General features: G+C 46.5%; 1 protein-coding gene across 2 annotated transcripts in view; it reads left to right on the top strand.

The window, feature by feature from the left end:
- The window catches only part of ZC3H14 (zinc finger CCCH-type containing 14), a 437,675-nt gene that overhangs the window by 108,860 nt on the left and 312,734 nt on the right, over positions 1–16,081 (top strand). For both annotated transcript variants that reach the window (XM_069637953.1, XM_069637954.1), the window contains exon 6: positions 4,928–5,363. In XM_069637953.1, the coding sequence (XP_069494054.1) occupies positions 4,928–5,363 (436 nt within the window). The remainder of the gene's footprint in view (positions 1–4,927; positions 5,364–16,081) is intronic.

Below are 16,081 nucleotides of genomic sequence, written 5' to 3' on the forward strand. Positions count from 1 at the left end.
TCTGCTTCACAAGCTTGATCCTGCCTTCTGCCGGCTGCGAGCAGCGGTCTCCGTCGTCTCGGATGGGCTGTTAGGGAGAATTCTCAGAAATGTGCTAATTCCCACTCCTTCTCGTGCGGTCCCCCTCCACTAATTTACCCCCGATATTGAAAGATGTTATCCACTTCGGGTACATCTCAGGCCTCAAGGTGAACTGCGCAAAATCTACGCTCTTTCCGCTCACGGAATGCGACCTCTTCCCCCCCCCCCCACTGACACTATGGGGTTCGCGTGGGCGCAATCGAAGTTCACTTACCTCGGGATTGAAATAACACGTCAGTTCGAGACGACCCTCGAGGAGAACTATCAAAACTACCTCGCGCACCTAGCGACTAAGACTCTGGCGTGGAGCAAATTGCAGATCTCCCTGGCAGGTAGAATAGGGTTACTAAAAATGATAGTATTACCCCAACTACTATACAGGTTCACCAACGTCCCCCTGTGGCCGGGCGAGGGTTTCTTTCAAGCATTGACACGCAGCATCAACTCTTTTCTGTGGCATTCGGGCGCGGTCAGGCTCAAGCTCGGGACCTTGTCTACCCCGATGGCTGACGTCGGCTTTGGGGCCCCCGATTTTCTTAAATACTGGTTGGTCTCTCAAATCCAATACACATCCTACTGGTTTAACACAGCAGACCCTCCTCCACATGTTAGACTTGAAAAGCTAGCGGTCAGCGACCGGGACATCCGCTCCCTGGTGATACAGCCCACTCCTTTGGCACAAGATACACTGAATCCGGTGGCTTGCACCTCCCTGGCGCTAACGAAAACGTGGAAATTACTAGATACTCCTCATCCATTTCATGTCAATCTCCCACTGTGGAACTTTCTCCCAGGGATCCCACGAGTACCGCCGTCGACTGTGCGCAGGTGGGCTGAGGCGGGATACAAGTTGCTCCGTGACTTATTTGAGCAGGGTAACTTTGTTGGGTGGCCCGAGTGCATGGCTTCAGTATTCAGCACTATGTAAAACCCTTAAAAGAAACTACCCATGTTTCCAGCAATGCCACCGGATGATCCCGCTATTGAAGAACTGACTTCCCCCACACCTACCAGAGGGAAAATATCTAGGCTATACACAATGATGCATTCCAGAACCACTCCGAAATTCACTGGGCTAAGGCGGGCGTGGGAGGAGGACCTCTGGGTGGAGGTGACTGACGACCGCTGGGCTCACATGTGTGCCCGTATACACCAGGTGTCATTCAATTCCCGATTCAAATTGATTCAACTAAAGGTGTTACATAGGTTTCATTATACCCCGAGCAGGTTGCATCGTATGCTTGGTGATCACTCCCCAAGATGCCCCAGGTGTGGGCAGGAGGGGGCCGACTATATGCACATGATCTGGGCCTGCACCTGCCTCTCCCAATTTTGGGAGACGGTGTTCACAACCGTTTCCGCTATACTCAATCAAACTTTCGACCCCTCCCCAATGAAGGGCCTATTCCATGACTTTCCTGGGCTACCCCGAAATTCTAAGAAACTGGCCGGCCTTTGCATGCTCCTTGCGGTACGAACCATTCTGCTTTGTTGGCTTCGCCCCGCACCCCTCCACGCATGCGCAATGGCTCAGAGCTCTCACATGGGCCTCAGACACTGAGGAAAAGTGGTCCTGCCTACAACCAACCCACTCAAGGCCTAGGGATGTCTGGATCCAGTTTCGCTCCTATATGTCAGATTTAAATGCGACACCTGATGCAACTTCCCCAACTACTACACCCACTCATGCGGGCGGTCTATCCTGAGCTGAGGGCTCTCCTATACTGCGTTCGCAAATGTATACGTCCTTGATGGACAATATTAAAACTAGATGCACTGACTGTATGTCTGTACTGTTTTAAATGTACCCACCTTGTGCTTACCTTGTGTATGGTTCGCCTGTGTTCGGCTGCCAAGCTGTACTGTTTTAAATGTACCCACCTTGTGCTTACCTTGTGTATGGTTCGCCTGTGTTCGGCTGCCAAGCTGTTTAATAAAAAAAGGTTTAAAAAAAAAAAAAAGAAATGTGCTAATTCCCTCCACCTTGGAGACCCCCAACAACTTAGCTGGATTTTGAGGATTCGATTTTTTAACCTGGACAGAGTGAGAGTCTTTTATTTTTTTTATTTTTTTCACTCTCATGTATTTTAATGTGATTTTGAACTCTGTTTCTTTTGGTTGTGGAGTCCGACAAACTCCAAAGGCATCATCTTTTACATTGTGTCACCCAGCACCTTCAGTGCAGTGTCACAGGGAAGTCTTCCAGATTTCCCAAAGATTTAAATACCTACTCTGGGATAAACTACTGTTTCCCAAAGCAGTGAAGTGAAATTGACTTTACGTACCTTTTATAACTTTCTAGACCCAGCACACACTATCTTACCATAGGCTGCTGAAGGTGTTACTTAGTATCTCCTTTGTCTAGCTTCTCATGTAACATTTTTTATGTTACCCTTTCCTCGATGAATGGCTGGTGGCAGTGGTTTACTTTTAACTACTGTGGTGTGAATTTACTGTGGGCTGCGTTCGCAGCGCAGTAAAGCACCCGAGGGTACCATTTTTGTCAAAATGGCCCCAGGCTTCTTTTTTTGCCATTTCTTTGTGGAAAGGTCCTTCTTGAGATTTACTCTGCGTGACAAACCAGGGTTCGTCCTTTTGTTAGTTTTGCCTTTGGTGGGATTCACGAGTGAAGACCGCCTCTGGCTCCAGGGTGTCTGTGGTGGGCAGGAAGTGAGGGAGGTGCCCGAAACTCCCTGTGCTTAGTCTCCTAGGAGACCTGAATGCACTCTGAAGTGATTGGCCGGCTGACGGCCCGGCAAGGACAGCCACCCTGCTGGGTGACTGACAGCTAGGCTGGAATGAATGGGCGAGAACTGAATAAAAGGCGAGGCTTTTGGCTTGGAAGGTAGCGTCGACCACTTGACGAAGAAACCGAAGAAAAACTGAAGATGCGTGATGCAACTCCTGGACCTTTGTTTTGCCTGGTGAAGCCCTGCTGCTGTGCTGAAACTCCAAATTTGTATCGACACAGAAGCCCCTGCAAGGACGACTTCTCCCCTTGCGTTGGTTGGACCAATCAACTCCATAGTAAGCCACCTGGACATTCTCTCGGAGCTGGTTGACTTACCACAGAGTTGCTGCTGGAAACCGAAACGCCAGGGAGAGGAACACCAGATTGTGTGCGTTGCTTTTAAGCTGGCCAAGAGCTCCAGGAAGATCCTCCGGACTCCCAGGAAGTAGGACTGACCGAGCCTGAGCCCCCTCAACAAAGTGCGGGACCCCAGAAGCAAGGAAATTCCATCTCGACAGGTAGGAACCGCAGTGTTGCTATTTATGGTAGATGTGAGGAGCTGAAACACCGAACAGCCACTCGTTTGAAGATTGCCGGTTGTGAGCGGTGACCGTCCCGTTACAGTGCAGGAGTCCCCAGAAGTCCTCCCTCTTGTCCCCACGACTGAGGCCCAGGAACAGTGAGATCTGCAGAGCTGCTGAGGAACATAAGTCATCTGCTGCACTTTTTCTTCAATACAAAGGCACTGTAAAAGCTTGCCTCTTGCTGTGGAGTTGCTTGCATCTTCTACCACTCACAAGTCTAACAGCTTGTGACCCTACATTGTTTCTTCTTTTTCTTCAAAGACATCTAAAACATTGTGCAAAGACTTTTCTTAGTTACATGCAAAGAAGTGTTTCAGCTCATATAGACTTTTGCCCATTGACTTTGGCTTAGCCTGTTCTACAGAATGACTCTTATTAGGGGATCTGAAAGTATTTGCCTGCTTAAGAATATTTGTGGTTTCTTGTATATTCTAATAACTTTTTCCTTTGGATTACTCTTAAATGATTCTAAATACAACAGTGATATGTCCCCAGCACCCTAGCTACTGAAGTCACCTAAGTGTGTAGGTTGTGTCTTTGGGCCATCCCAAGAGGATACTCGCTGATTTAGAGATATTAACAGTGTGTATTTTGTGAAGTATATTTGAGTGTTACTGTTATATTGCTCCCTTCTGAAGAAGGCTTACCCTAACTGACTGATAAATACATTAATAATTGTTTTTTCAAAAAACCTTGAGTGTAAGTGTTTAATTGAATACTTGTCACTGTGAATCTCTGTGTACTCCCCTACATCTCACATTGACCCCTCTTGAGATAAGCCTGGCTGCTCAACACGCTACCAACCTGTGTAGTACAAGCTTACACCAAAGGTTGGGTTCTTATTGCCAGGTGGTCAGATTTGTTGTAGTGCACCCAAAGGGTACTCAGTAGAATCTTGCCTAACATGGGCGTGCATCGCTCACTCCTCCGAGCTGTCTCTTACTGCCGCACCAGCACACAGCTTCTCCCACGGTGCTAGCAGTGCTTTCTGTAATGGTCCCAGTGCCGTACTCCGACTGTACTGCCAAGACAGTGCTGCGGTCCCAGCTGTGCTACACTTTGCTCGCCGCCATTTTTCGGGGCTGCATACGAACCTCGGCTCGTGACCACAGTGAATCTCTCTGTCAGCACTCCGCTGGGCTCGATGAATCTCGCTCACTGGGTGCTGAAAGACCACTGTAGTACAATCTTCAGTTTATGTGCATTATTTTGCTGTTTAAGCTAATCTGATGTCTGATCTGCAGGAGCCTCACACATACACGTCCGCTTCACATGGCGGTTAGCCACGCCCCCATGTTTTACTTGCTCTTTTTGTTGATTTTTGGTTTGTATTTGTGGCCCAGCACTTTCAAAATTGTTTGATTGGGGAAATCTATGTTGTTGCTGGGATGTGTGTCTGGAAGTCTGTTTAGTAGACGTTTCGCACTCCAATTCTTCATGTGTTTAAGCTTTTTCCAACTTGTGCAATGGAATAACCTGCAGTCCTGTTGTGAAGTGTATTCATGAACTGATTCCTTTCTTCTCTAATCAGGCAACTTTCTGAGGATGCTTCTGCAGCCCGCCTCACGTCCACTGTGAAGCCCATGAGAGACTTGTCACCATCTGAAGCCATCATAGACATCCAGCCCAATGCGGATGACCTCATCGATGATGACCTTACCTTTGTGCCTGAGAACCCGGTGCTGCCGCCTAAGAAGCCGACCAGCTCCCTGGCACAGGGCTCTTCGCGTCCTTCCGCGCCATTATATAGGCCACCCGGGAGCAGTCTGCACCATTACCAAGGCGTGGACTTGGCTTCTCGCTCGCACAGGCTCCCACAGGCCAATGTGCAGCCTGACAGACTTGTGGAGTCACAGAGCTTCCGGCCATTGCAGACAATTAAACAGTACAACACAGAAGGATTTCTCTACGCGGCAGATATACAGCGAGTTGCATCGAAGTCGAGCATTGAAAGGCCTATGCAAGCGGTTAGTCCTTATGAATGAGCTAGCATGACCTGAGTTTTGCTGGGTGGCTTTGTCTGATTTGTTGGTAGGCATGTGTTTTCCATTCTTATGGTTTAGTTTAGTTTATTATTTGATAATGCGCTCCAAACCCAGGGGTAGCCGGGCGCAGCAGTTACAAGAATACTTGAGCTTAGTTACATACAATAATGCATAAAGAAGATACAGTACAAGTGGTGTTAACAATTTAACAAGTAGGTAAGAAGGTACAGGCTGAGAGGGGCTCCTATGCAGCGAGGGAGTCGAGTCAGAAATATCATAGTAGTTATTCACAGTGGTTAGTCAATGGTAAATCCAGGCCAAGAGAATTAGTGGTTAGTTGTCATTAGACCAGAGCCTGTTTTTCACGTGGCGTCTAAAGCTCGAGTATGGTAGATTAGCTCTCAATGCAGAGGGAAGGGCGTTCCATGCACAGGCAGCTTTCACAGGGAAACTGGCTCCTCCAGTTTGTTTTAGTTTAAATTTGGGAATTTCAAGTAAGAGGTGGTTAGATACTCTAGTGTGGTATGTAAAAGATTTTCTGGTTAGTCTAGCCGAAATGTATGGAGGTGCGGTGTTCAGTCCTTTATGGGTGAGGGATAGTGTTTTGAGGAGGACTCTGTCGCTGATTTTTAACCAGTGATGATCTTTCCTAGTGTTGGAAATGTGTGCTCTGCGGGGTATGTCCAAAGCTGCGCTAAGGGCATTATTTTGTAGTGTTTGCATTTTGTTTATGATAGATTTGCTAGCGCCCGAATAGAGGGCGTTACAGTAGTCTAATTTAGTCATTACTAGGACGTTGGCTTGTAAGTGCTTTGTTCTGCAACTGACCTCATTCTTGCTCAAGGAAGATTTGAAAATGTTGCAGAATTTTTCTTTTCAAAATCAATGATTGTGATACATTATATACAATTATCCTATAGTGTGCATATTGCTCATTTAAAAAAGGCCTTTGGAAGTTTCATCGTGACTGTGTGCGTACTGTTCAATTTGCTAGTTTGTCAACCCCAAGCCATTATTATCGTACTTCGGGTCAGGTGTTAATATGCTGATGCTCTTGCCAACTGGCATCTCTGAATGGATCTCTACTATGCCTTCTATCACTATCTGGACTTTCTGCCCTGCACTCTCCCTATGCCCACACTCCTTTCTTTCTCCCATCCCCTTTGTTCTGAGCAATATGTGGTTGATTCACTGCAGCAGCCCCTGTCCTCTTCCCCAACCCTGCTAACTGTGTTTGGAGACGAGCCTCAGCAATCCCCTCTGCCTGCGCGCCCCACCCATACCGAATTCACACATTTCCTTGATTCTCTGGCACCTGTTGTCCCTCTCCGGCGCTCTCTCCTGTTATTCCCACCCTCCTGGTCACCTGTTTCTCCACAACACTTCAGCTTGATCCTGCCACACTCCATGACACTGAATGCTTCACGATGTGGCAATCAAAAGGTGACGGTGTAGCATGACACTTTGTGTATGCTGTTGCTGAAACCACTGAACACAGTTTAAATAAAGTTGAAAAGAATGAAACGTGGGTGTTAGAGAGAATTCTCAGAAATGTGCTAATTCCCTTCACCTTAGAGACCCCCAGCAACTTTGCTGGATTTTTAGGACTTAATTTTTTTAACCTGGAGAGAGGGAGACCCTTTTTCCCACTCGCTCAAGTATTTTTTATGTGAATTTGACCTCTGCGGTTCTTTTGGTTGTGGAGTCTGACAAACTCCATAGGTATCATCTTTTACATTGTGTCACAAAGCACCTTCAGTGCACTGACACAGGGAAGTCTTCGAGATTTCCCAAAGGTTTAAATACCTCCTCTGGGATAAACTACTGTTTCTGAGAGCAGTAAAGTGAAATTGACTTTACTTACTATTGTAACTTTCTAGACCCAGCACACCCTATCTTAGAGTAGAGTGCTGGAGGGGTTAATTAGTATCCCCTTTGTCTAGCTTCTCATGTAACATTTTCTATGTTACCCTTTTCTCACTGAATGGCTGGTGGCAGTGGTTTCGTTTCAACTACCAGCTGCATTCACAGCTGCTGTAAAGCAACCACGGGCGCCATCTTTGTCAAATTGTCTCCCGGTATTCTTTTTTCGCCATTTCTTTGTGGAAAGGTCCTTCTTGAGATTTACTTTGCGCGCCAAACCAGGTTTGGTCTCTTGGTTAATTTTGCCTTTGGCGGCTTCACAAGTGAAACACGCCTCTGGCTCCAGGGTGTCTGGGGTAGGCAGGAAGTGAGGGAGGTGCCCGATACTCCCTGTACTTGGTCTCCAAGGAGACCCAAATGCACTCTGTAGTGATTGGCCGGCTGACTGTCCGGCAAGGACAGCCACCCTGTTGGGTGAGTGACAGCTAGGCTGGAATGAATGGGAGAGAACTGAATAAAAGGCGAGTCATTTGGCTTGGAAGGAAGAGTTGACCACTGGACGAAGGAACCGAAGAAGAGCTTGAAGAGGATGCCTGCTGCAACTCCCGTTTGTTTTGCCCGGTGAAGCCCTGCTGCTGTGCCGAAAAGCCAAGTTCGCATCGACAGAGAAGCCCCTGCAAGGACGACTTCTCCCTTTTAGTTGGTGGGACCAATCCACTCCAAAGTAAGCCACCTGGGACATCCATCTCGGAGCTCGTTGAATTTAATTTCCACGGAGTTGCTGCTGGAAACCGTATAGCCAGGGAGAGGAACACCAGATTGTGTGCGTTGCGTTTAAGCTGGCCTAGAGCTTTTGGAAGATCCTCTGGACTCCCAAGAAGTTGGACTGACCGAGCCTGAGCCCCCTCAACAGAGTGCGGAACCCCAGAAGCAAGGAAGGTCCATCTCGACAGCCAGGAAACGCAGTGTTGCTATTTGCCGTTGACTTGAGGAGCTGAAACACTGAACAGCCACTGAAAGTGAAGTTTGCCGGTTGCAGGTTCTGACCATCCCAGTGCATTGCAGGAGTCTCCCAACGTCCTCCCTCTTGTCCCCTCGACTGAGGCCCAGGAACAGTGAGATCTGCAGAGCTGCACAGGAACAGAAGTCATCAGCTGCATCTTTTCTTCATTTCTAAGGTACTGTAAAACAAGCCTAAGAGAAATTACCTCCACGTCGAGCTCTTCTCAAAGAAACGAGCAGGGGGTAGATCTGTCTTCGACTGGGGCCTCCATCTGGAACAGCCCCCCTGCCACTCTAAAACTTGAGGAGAATCATCTCTGGTTCCGGAAGCACCTCAGGACCTTCCTCTTTGAATCTGCCTTTGCTCCCTCTCTCCCTTGCTGATCTGCTCTCACTTGACACGTGCACCTGGCCACGCCTTGCACTGGGGACTGTATCTGTTCCCATATAGTCTCCCACACCCCCATTTTCTTCTTTTTATGCACTTATCAGACTTACCCAGTAGTTCTGCTGCTGTAAACACAGCACTTGCCACTTGCTGGCTGCACTACCCCTGTTTATTGCTCCATTATCTATTTTATTTGTTTTTTTTTATTATTTATCTGTTTATCCTCTGCTCCGCACTTTTCATGCTCCCCCTTCCATGCCCTTTTCCCCTTTCCCTTTCCCATGCACTTGCACAATCTCAATGTCACTGGGCCTGGTAAGAATGCTGTTTTGTTCTCCTCGCTTGCTTTGTCGCGCTCTGAAAACCTTGTGTACGAGCACAATACAAATCAAATATCCTATATATCATATCTTACTGTATAGTTGCTTTGAAACTTCTACAACTCACAAGTCTAATCAGATTGTGGTCCTACATGTGATTCTTCTTTTCATGAAAGACTCCTAAGAACTTGTGCAAAGACTTTTCCATTTACTTACCAGAAGTGCTTCATCCTATACCAGACTTTTGCCCATTGACTTTGGAATAGCCTATTGAATTGTATGACTCTTCTTGAGGGATCCAAAGGTATTTGCCTGCTTCAGAATATTTGTGGTCGCTTGTTGTTCTAATAACCTTTTGCCTTTTACCAATTTCTAAAAGTATTCTGAATGCCAAAAGTAAGATATTAATGTCCCCAGCACCCTAGTTATTGAAGTCACCTGTGGGTGTAGGTTGTGTCTGTGGGCCATCCCAAAAGGGTCTTTACTGCTTTAGAAACTAAGAGTGCACAGTATTGAAGTGTATTTATGTGTTACTATTTTATTGCTGCCTTCTAAAGACGGCTTTATAACTGACTGATAAATAAATGAATAATTGTTTCTGCAAGAAACCTTGACTGTAAGAGTTTATTTGAATACCTATAACTGTGAATCTCTGTAACTCCACAACAGCTCACATTTATCACTCTTGAGATAAGCCTGGCTGCTCAACAAGCTTATACCAAAGGGTGGTTTGCCTATACCTGTAGTCAGAGTTGTTTGTAGTGTTCCCACAGGGTACTGCATACAAACTTTGCCACCAGGCAGGGCGGTGAGGATATATTGTAGCGTTGTTACATTGAGAGTTTGCTTTACTTTTGTTCAACTAAAAACCTTCACAAGGCTAAGCTCCATTATGTTTATTATTTATATTGCGCACCTATTCACCCAAAGGCTTGAGGGCGCAGACATGACAAAGCTATTGTAACATGCCACTTATGGATAACTTCAGGCAGGAAGCCCTGATCATTTTATTAGTTGAGCAACTGAAAGAAATGTGTAAAGCAGGAATCTCCCTGTTAAAGGAAAGAAAAATGAATTAATTGCAAGATTACTGAATAATCAAAGTCTGGGTAGTAGGCCTGTCACACCTACTATCCGAGGAAATGTGGAAAATGATAATGAGGATGATTATTCAGAGTCTAACTCTAATATTGTTGAAGAGTTGGAGGAGTCTCAGGAAGAGAGCCCCTCTTTACGCCAACAGGCCCTTATGCCCCAACCTTCAGCCACAGGGACCCTACCAGGTCCATTACTGAGTACAGAATTTGTGTCTCTTGATAAAATGAGACTTGAGGTAGAGTTCAAAAGATTACAACTCCAAGCTGAAAACAAACATCAGGACATCAAACTAAGGGAAATAGAAATGCAACATGCTCTATTGAAATGAAGAAATCGGCTCTTGAAAATGTTTCTATCCCAGAGTCTTTTAGGTCTTCCAGTCCAAAGAGATCATACATACTCACTGCTTCTTTAGGCATGCAAGATGTGACACTTGATATTTTGGATTGGCTGGGTACTTTCGAATATAACTATGGGAATCAGGGTTTCACAGGGAATCAATTGATTCCTTGGCTTTTGTCTAGGCTCCCCAAGGTTGCAATTGATGCTGAAATGGAGGTGGGGGGAACTTGAAAGATTGGCGTATGAAAATGTGAAGCTAGCTTTGATAGCTAGATTTGGGAAAACTCCTTCTCAGTACCATAAGCGGTTAGGACCCTCAAAAAGACTGATGGTACCCCTTGGGCTACCTGGGCATATGAATGTTTGAAAAACCTAGATGGCTGAGTTAAGGGTTACAGAGTGAACTCTTTTGAAGGAATGAGAAATCTGTTTTTGTTGGAATCTATTTTTGATGCCTTCTTTCCTGAGCTGAGACAGCATTTGGCTGACACTAAATAGATTGAACCCAAGAAGCTAACAAAAGCTGCTGACTTGTGGGTTGCCAATAGGGCTACTCGCAAGGATTCTTGGGCCACTCATAAAAAAGGATGAGGTGAAGCAGCACAAGAAAGATGGCAAAGAGAATTCTAAAACCTCCCATTCAAAAGAGACCACAAACATAAGAAGGGCAAGTCACATGGGAAACCAGGTCAGCCTAGTGAAACCTCTAGTGCCAAACCAGAGGGAGGTCAGCAGAAGCCCTCATTTGCCAAAACATTTGGAAAATGTTATGCTTGTGGGTCAACTGACCATGTGAAAGGGGGATCCCAGGTGCAAGGATAAACCTTCAGGGGTCCACACTGCCTCCTTAGCCTTCATCCTTGAGGGAGAAGTACATATGGCAAGTGGAAACTTTCAACTATTGGCTGAAGACCCCATTGGAGTCTCTGCCAGTGTTTCTTTAGTGTCCCTGGGTCTGTGGGAAAAGCAGAATGTTGATGTGTATAACTCTATACCGGATAACACAAAAGAATACTACAAGGACAGTGTACTTGTAAATGGCCAGGAGACCCCTGCCATTAGAAACACTGGGGCCAGCATCACAGTGGTGGATGAAACCTTTTTCAAACCTGAGGATGTTGCTAAGGCACCCAAAGCCCCACTAAGCTTGCCGGAGGCCCTCTCAAGATGATTCCAATACTACCAGCTCTCATCCAGTGCAACAATATGACTGTAAGAATACCTGTCAGTGTACAAAGTGAGGTGCCTGGGAGTGTCCTGCTGGGGAATGACTAAAAAACCCTTGGACTTGTATCAAGCACCCCATCTCTCCTAGTAAAAGGAAGCAAGAGCAGACTAGGAAGGCCAGAGAGCTCACTTTAAATGACTCTTGGTGGGTTGTTACAGAATAACCCATACCACCCAGCCCAGAGGAAAAGCCAACTTCTATTTCCAGGAAGAAAGAGACAACGAGGAAACCCAAGGTCTCAGGAAACAAGAAAGATAGCACTCCTGTGCATCAAACCAGGACATCCCCGAAAGGACAGTCCAAAGTCACACCTGTGACTTCTCCACCAGCTGAGTCTGAGTGTGAGATGCAACCAGAAGAGGTTGTGTCAGCTACTGGTGACGCAGAGCTGGAAGAAGACCTTCCCCCGTTGGAGACCTGGATCCTAAAGACCATCCTGTGCTGCAGTCTTTACTGGCAGAAGGTGGCCCCTGTAGGGCAGACTTCGGCAGAGGTCAGAGAGAGTGTCATACTCTTGAAGGACTTCGCGAACAGGCAGCTTTGCAGCTGGAAGGGCAAGAGCCAGAGAAGCACAAGCCATGTGGAAAAACTGCGGCATGACCTACAAGTTCCCAACAGCCTACCATCCCCAGACCAATGGGTTGGTAGAGAGGTTTAACAGAACTATGAAGAGCATGATAGGTGCTTTAGAAGAACCCCTTAGAAGAAAGTGGGACCTTCTACTGCCATGCCTTCCCTTTGCTTATAGAGAAGACCCTCAGGAAGGGGTTGATTCATTACCTTTGAGCTTCTCTATGGTAGTTCAGTTAGAGGTCCATTGGCTCTTATGAAGGAGGGGTTGGAGAGTGCTCCTTCCCCCAAGCCAGTGAGAGTCACTGACTATGTTTTAGGTCTCCGAAGGAGAATGACACTCATGATGACAGAAGCTTCAGATAACTTGAAAGCAGGTCAGGCTCAGGTGAAGCATTGGCATGACCAGAAGGCCAACATGGTTGAGTTTACTCAAGAACAGCTAGTTCTAGTTATGGTACCTACAAGGCAGAGGGCCTTATAGGTCAAATGGATTGGACCCTTCAAGGTTGTGGAAAAACTTGGATGGGTCAATTATTTGGTGGACTTGGGCAATCCTAAGAAGGCCCCCAATGTCTTTCACACCAACCATCTAAAGGCCTATGTCTCCAGACCAGAACTGGGAGTTTTGCTTCTATCCTCTGATCAGGAGGAGGATCATCATCATCTACCTGACCTCCTCAGGGGACAACCTTTAGATGTAAAGATGGGAGTTAATCTCTCTTCAGATCTGACACTGGAACAAAAGGAGGAGTGTAAATAAATCTCTGTTAAATCAGTTTGCGCTTCTGTTTTCACCATCACCAGGCTTGACCCCTTGGGGCCAGGATGAGATTCTCACCGGTGACTGTTTACCTGTTAAAAGCAGAGGTTACAGAATGTCAGACCATGTAAGAACCCAAATAAAGGAAGAGGTCAACAAGATGCTTGATCTCTGGTTAATCGAGCCATCTACAAGTCCTTGGTCTAGTCCAGTTGTACTAGTACTAAAGGCAGGATCCAAGGAGTTTAGATTCTGTCTGGACTACAGAGCCCTTAATGCAGTCACCACGACTGATGCCCATCCTTTACCTAGGACAGTTGAGCTGGTGGAGAAACTTGGTTATGAAAAGTACCTCAGTACATTTGACCTAATCTCAGGCTATTGGCAAATGGCTCTGCCAGACCATGCCATGGAGAAAACTGCATTTTCAACCCGTGGAGGCCTCTACCCATTTAAGGATATGCCTTTTGGACTAAAGAATGCACCTGCTATTCCGAAGGATGGTGAATCATGTTCTGAATGGGATGAAGGACTTCTGCATGGCACACTCAGATGGCATTGCAGTGTTCAGACCTACTTGGAAAGAGCATATTGATCACTTAGGATATGCATTGCAGGCTCTTGAGCAGCCCAATCTAACCATAAAGGCAGGTAAATGTCAAATTGGTCAGAGCAAAGTGGTCTACCTTGGACATGAGGTAGGAGGTGGTGAAATCAGGCAATTGCCTAGCAAACTACGAGCTGTACAAGACTGGGCCACCCCTAGTACTCAAGCCCAAGTGAGAGCCTTTCTAGGTCTCACAGGTTACTATAGGAACTTCATTGAGAACCTTAAATGTGGTGATCTCACCCAAATTCCCCAAAAAGGTCAGGTGGAATGAGGAGTGCACTAAGGCATTTGAAGGACTTAAGAAAGGCCTTTGTCAAGCGCCAGTCTTAAGAGCTCCTGACTACAGCCAATCCTTTATTGTACAGACAGATGCTTCCAATGCAGGTATAGGTGCAGTTATAAGTCAGCTGGAGGAGAAAGTCGAGGAACACCCCATCTGCTTCATCAGTAGAAAACTGAAGGAACCTGAGACAAGGTGGACAAACGTAGAAAGAGAATGTTTTGCCATTGTGTGGTCTTTGAAGAAGTTTAGACCATACGTGTATGGTTATACTTTTGTGATTGAAACAGACCACCAACCCTTGAGATGGTTAGAGCAGATGAAGGGGGAGAATCCTAAATTGTTAAGATGGTCAATCAGCCTACAGGGGTTTGATTTTACCATTGAATACAGGTCAGGGTGTAATCACCAAAATACTGATAATCTCTCCAGAAGGTATGATCGACTGGAGTAAGGAGATTTCATCCAGGGGTGGATTAAATCCTCCTGTCCCTTAGTCTGGGGTTGGGGGGGACGAGTGTTAGGGAGAATTCTCATAAATGTGCTAATTCCCTTCACCTTAAAGACCCCCAGCAACTTTGCTGGATTTTGAGGACTTGATTTTTGTAACCTGGAGAGAGTGAGACCCTTTTTCCCACCCTGTCGGGTATTTTTATGTGAATTTTACCTCTGAGGTTCTTTTGGTTGTGGAGTCTAACAAACTCCATAGGCATAATCTTTTACATTGAGTCACAAAGCACCTTCAGTGCAGTGACACAGGGACGTCTTCCAGATTTCCCAAAGGTTTAAATACCTTCCCTCAGATACTGTTTCCCAAAGCAGTAAAGTGAAATTGACTTTACTTACCATTGTAACTTTCTAGACCCAGCTCTCCCTATCTTACAATAGAGTGCTGGAGGGGTTACTTAGTATTCCCTCTGTCTATCTTCTCATGTAACATTTTCTATGTTACCCTTTTCTCACTGAATGGCTGGTGGCAGTGGTTTCGTTTCAACTACCATGGTGTGCATTTACCGCGAGCTGCTGTAAAGCAACCATGGGCGCCATCTTTGTCAAAATGGCTCCCGGTCTTCTTTTTTCACCATTTCTTTGTGTAAAGGTCCTTCTTGAGATTTGCTCTGCGCGCCAAACCAGGTTTGGTCTCTTAGTTCATTTTGCCTTTGGCGGGCTTCACAAGTGAAACGCGCCTCTGGCTCCAGGGTGTCAGGGGTAGGCTGGAAATGAGGGAGGTGCCCGAAACTCCCTGTACTTGGTCTCCAAGGAGACCCAAATGCACTCTGTAGTGATTGGCCGGCTGACTGTCCGGCAAGGACAGCCACCCTGTTGGGTGAGTGCAGCTAGGCTGGAATGAATGGTAGAGAACTAAATAAAAGGCAAGTCCTTTGGCTTGGAAGGCAGAGTCGACCACTGGATGAAGGAACCGATGAAGAGCTTGAAGAGGACGCCTGTTGCAACTCCTGGACCGTTGGTTAGCCCGGTGAAGCCCTGCTGCAATGCCGAAAAGCCAAGTTCGCATTGACTGAGAAGCCCCTTCAAGGACGACTTTTCCCCTTAAGTAGATGGGACCAATCAACTCCAAAGTAAGCCACCTGGACATCCATCTCGGAGCTGGTTGAATTTCCACAGAGTTGATGTTGGAAACCGTATAGTCAGGGAGAGGAACACCAGATTGTGTGCGTTGTTTTTAAGCTGGCCTAGAGCTTTTGGAAGATCCTCCTCAACAGAGTGCGAGACCCCAGAAGCAAAGAAAGTCGATCTCGACAGCCAGGAACTACAGTGTTGCTATTTGCAGTAGACGCAAGGAACTGAAACACTGAACAGCCACTGAAAGTGAAGTTTGCCGGTTGCAAGTTTAGACTGTCCCAGTGCATTGTAGGAGTCCCCCAACGTCCTCCCTCTTGTCCCCATGACTGAGGCCCAGGAGCAGTGAGATCTGCAGAGCTGCACAGGAACAGAAGTCATCAGCTGCATCTTTTCTTCATTTCTAAGGTACATTGGCTGTAAAACAAGTCTAAGAGAACTTGCCTCTTACTGTAGAGTTGCTTGAAACTTCTACAACTCACAAGCCTAATCAGCTTGTGGCCCTACATTTGATTCTTCTTTTCATCAAAGACTCCTGAGAACGTGTGCAAAGACTTTTCCATTTACTTACCAGAAGTACTTCATCTATTCAAGACTTTTGCCCATTGACTTTGGCTTAGCCTATTGAATTGTATGACTCTTCTCGTGGGATCCA

This window comes from Ambystoma mexicanum, chromosome 14 (genome assembly GCF_040938575.1).
Source record: "Ambystoma mexicanum isolate Mex_15411 chromosome 14, UKY_AmexF1_1, whole genome shotgun sequence".
NCBI classification, from domain to species: domain Eukaryota; kingdom Metazoa; phylum Chordata; class Amphibia; order Caudata; family Ambystomatidae; genus Ambystoma; species Ambystoma mexicanum.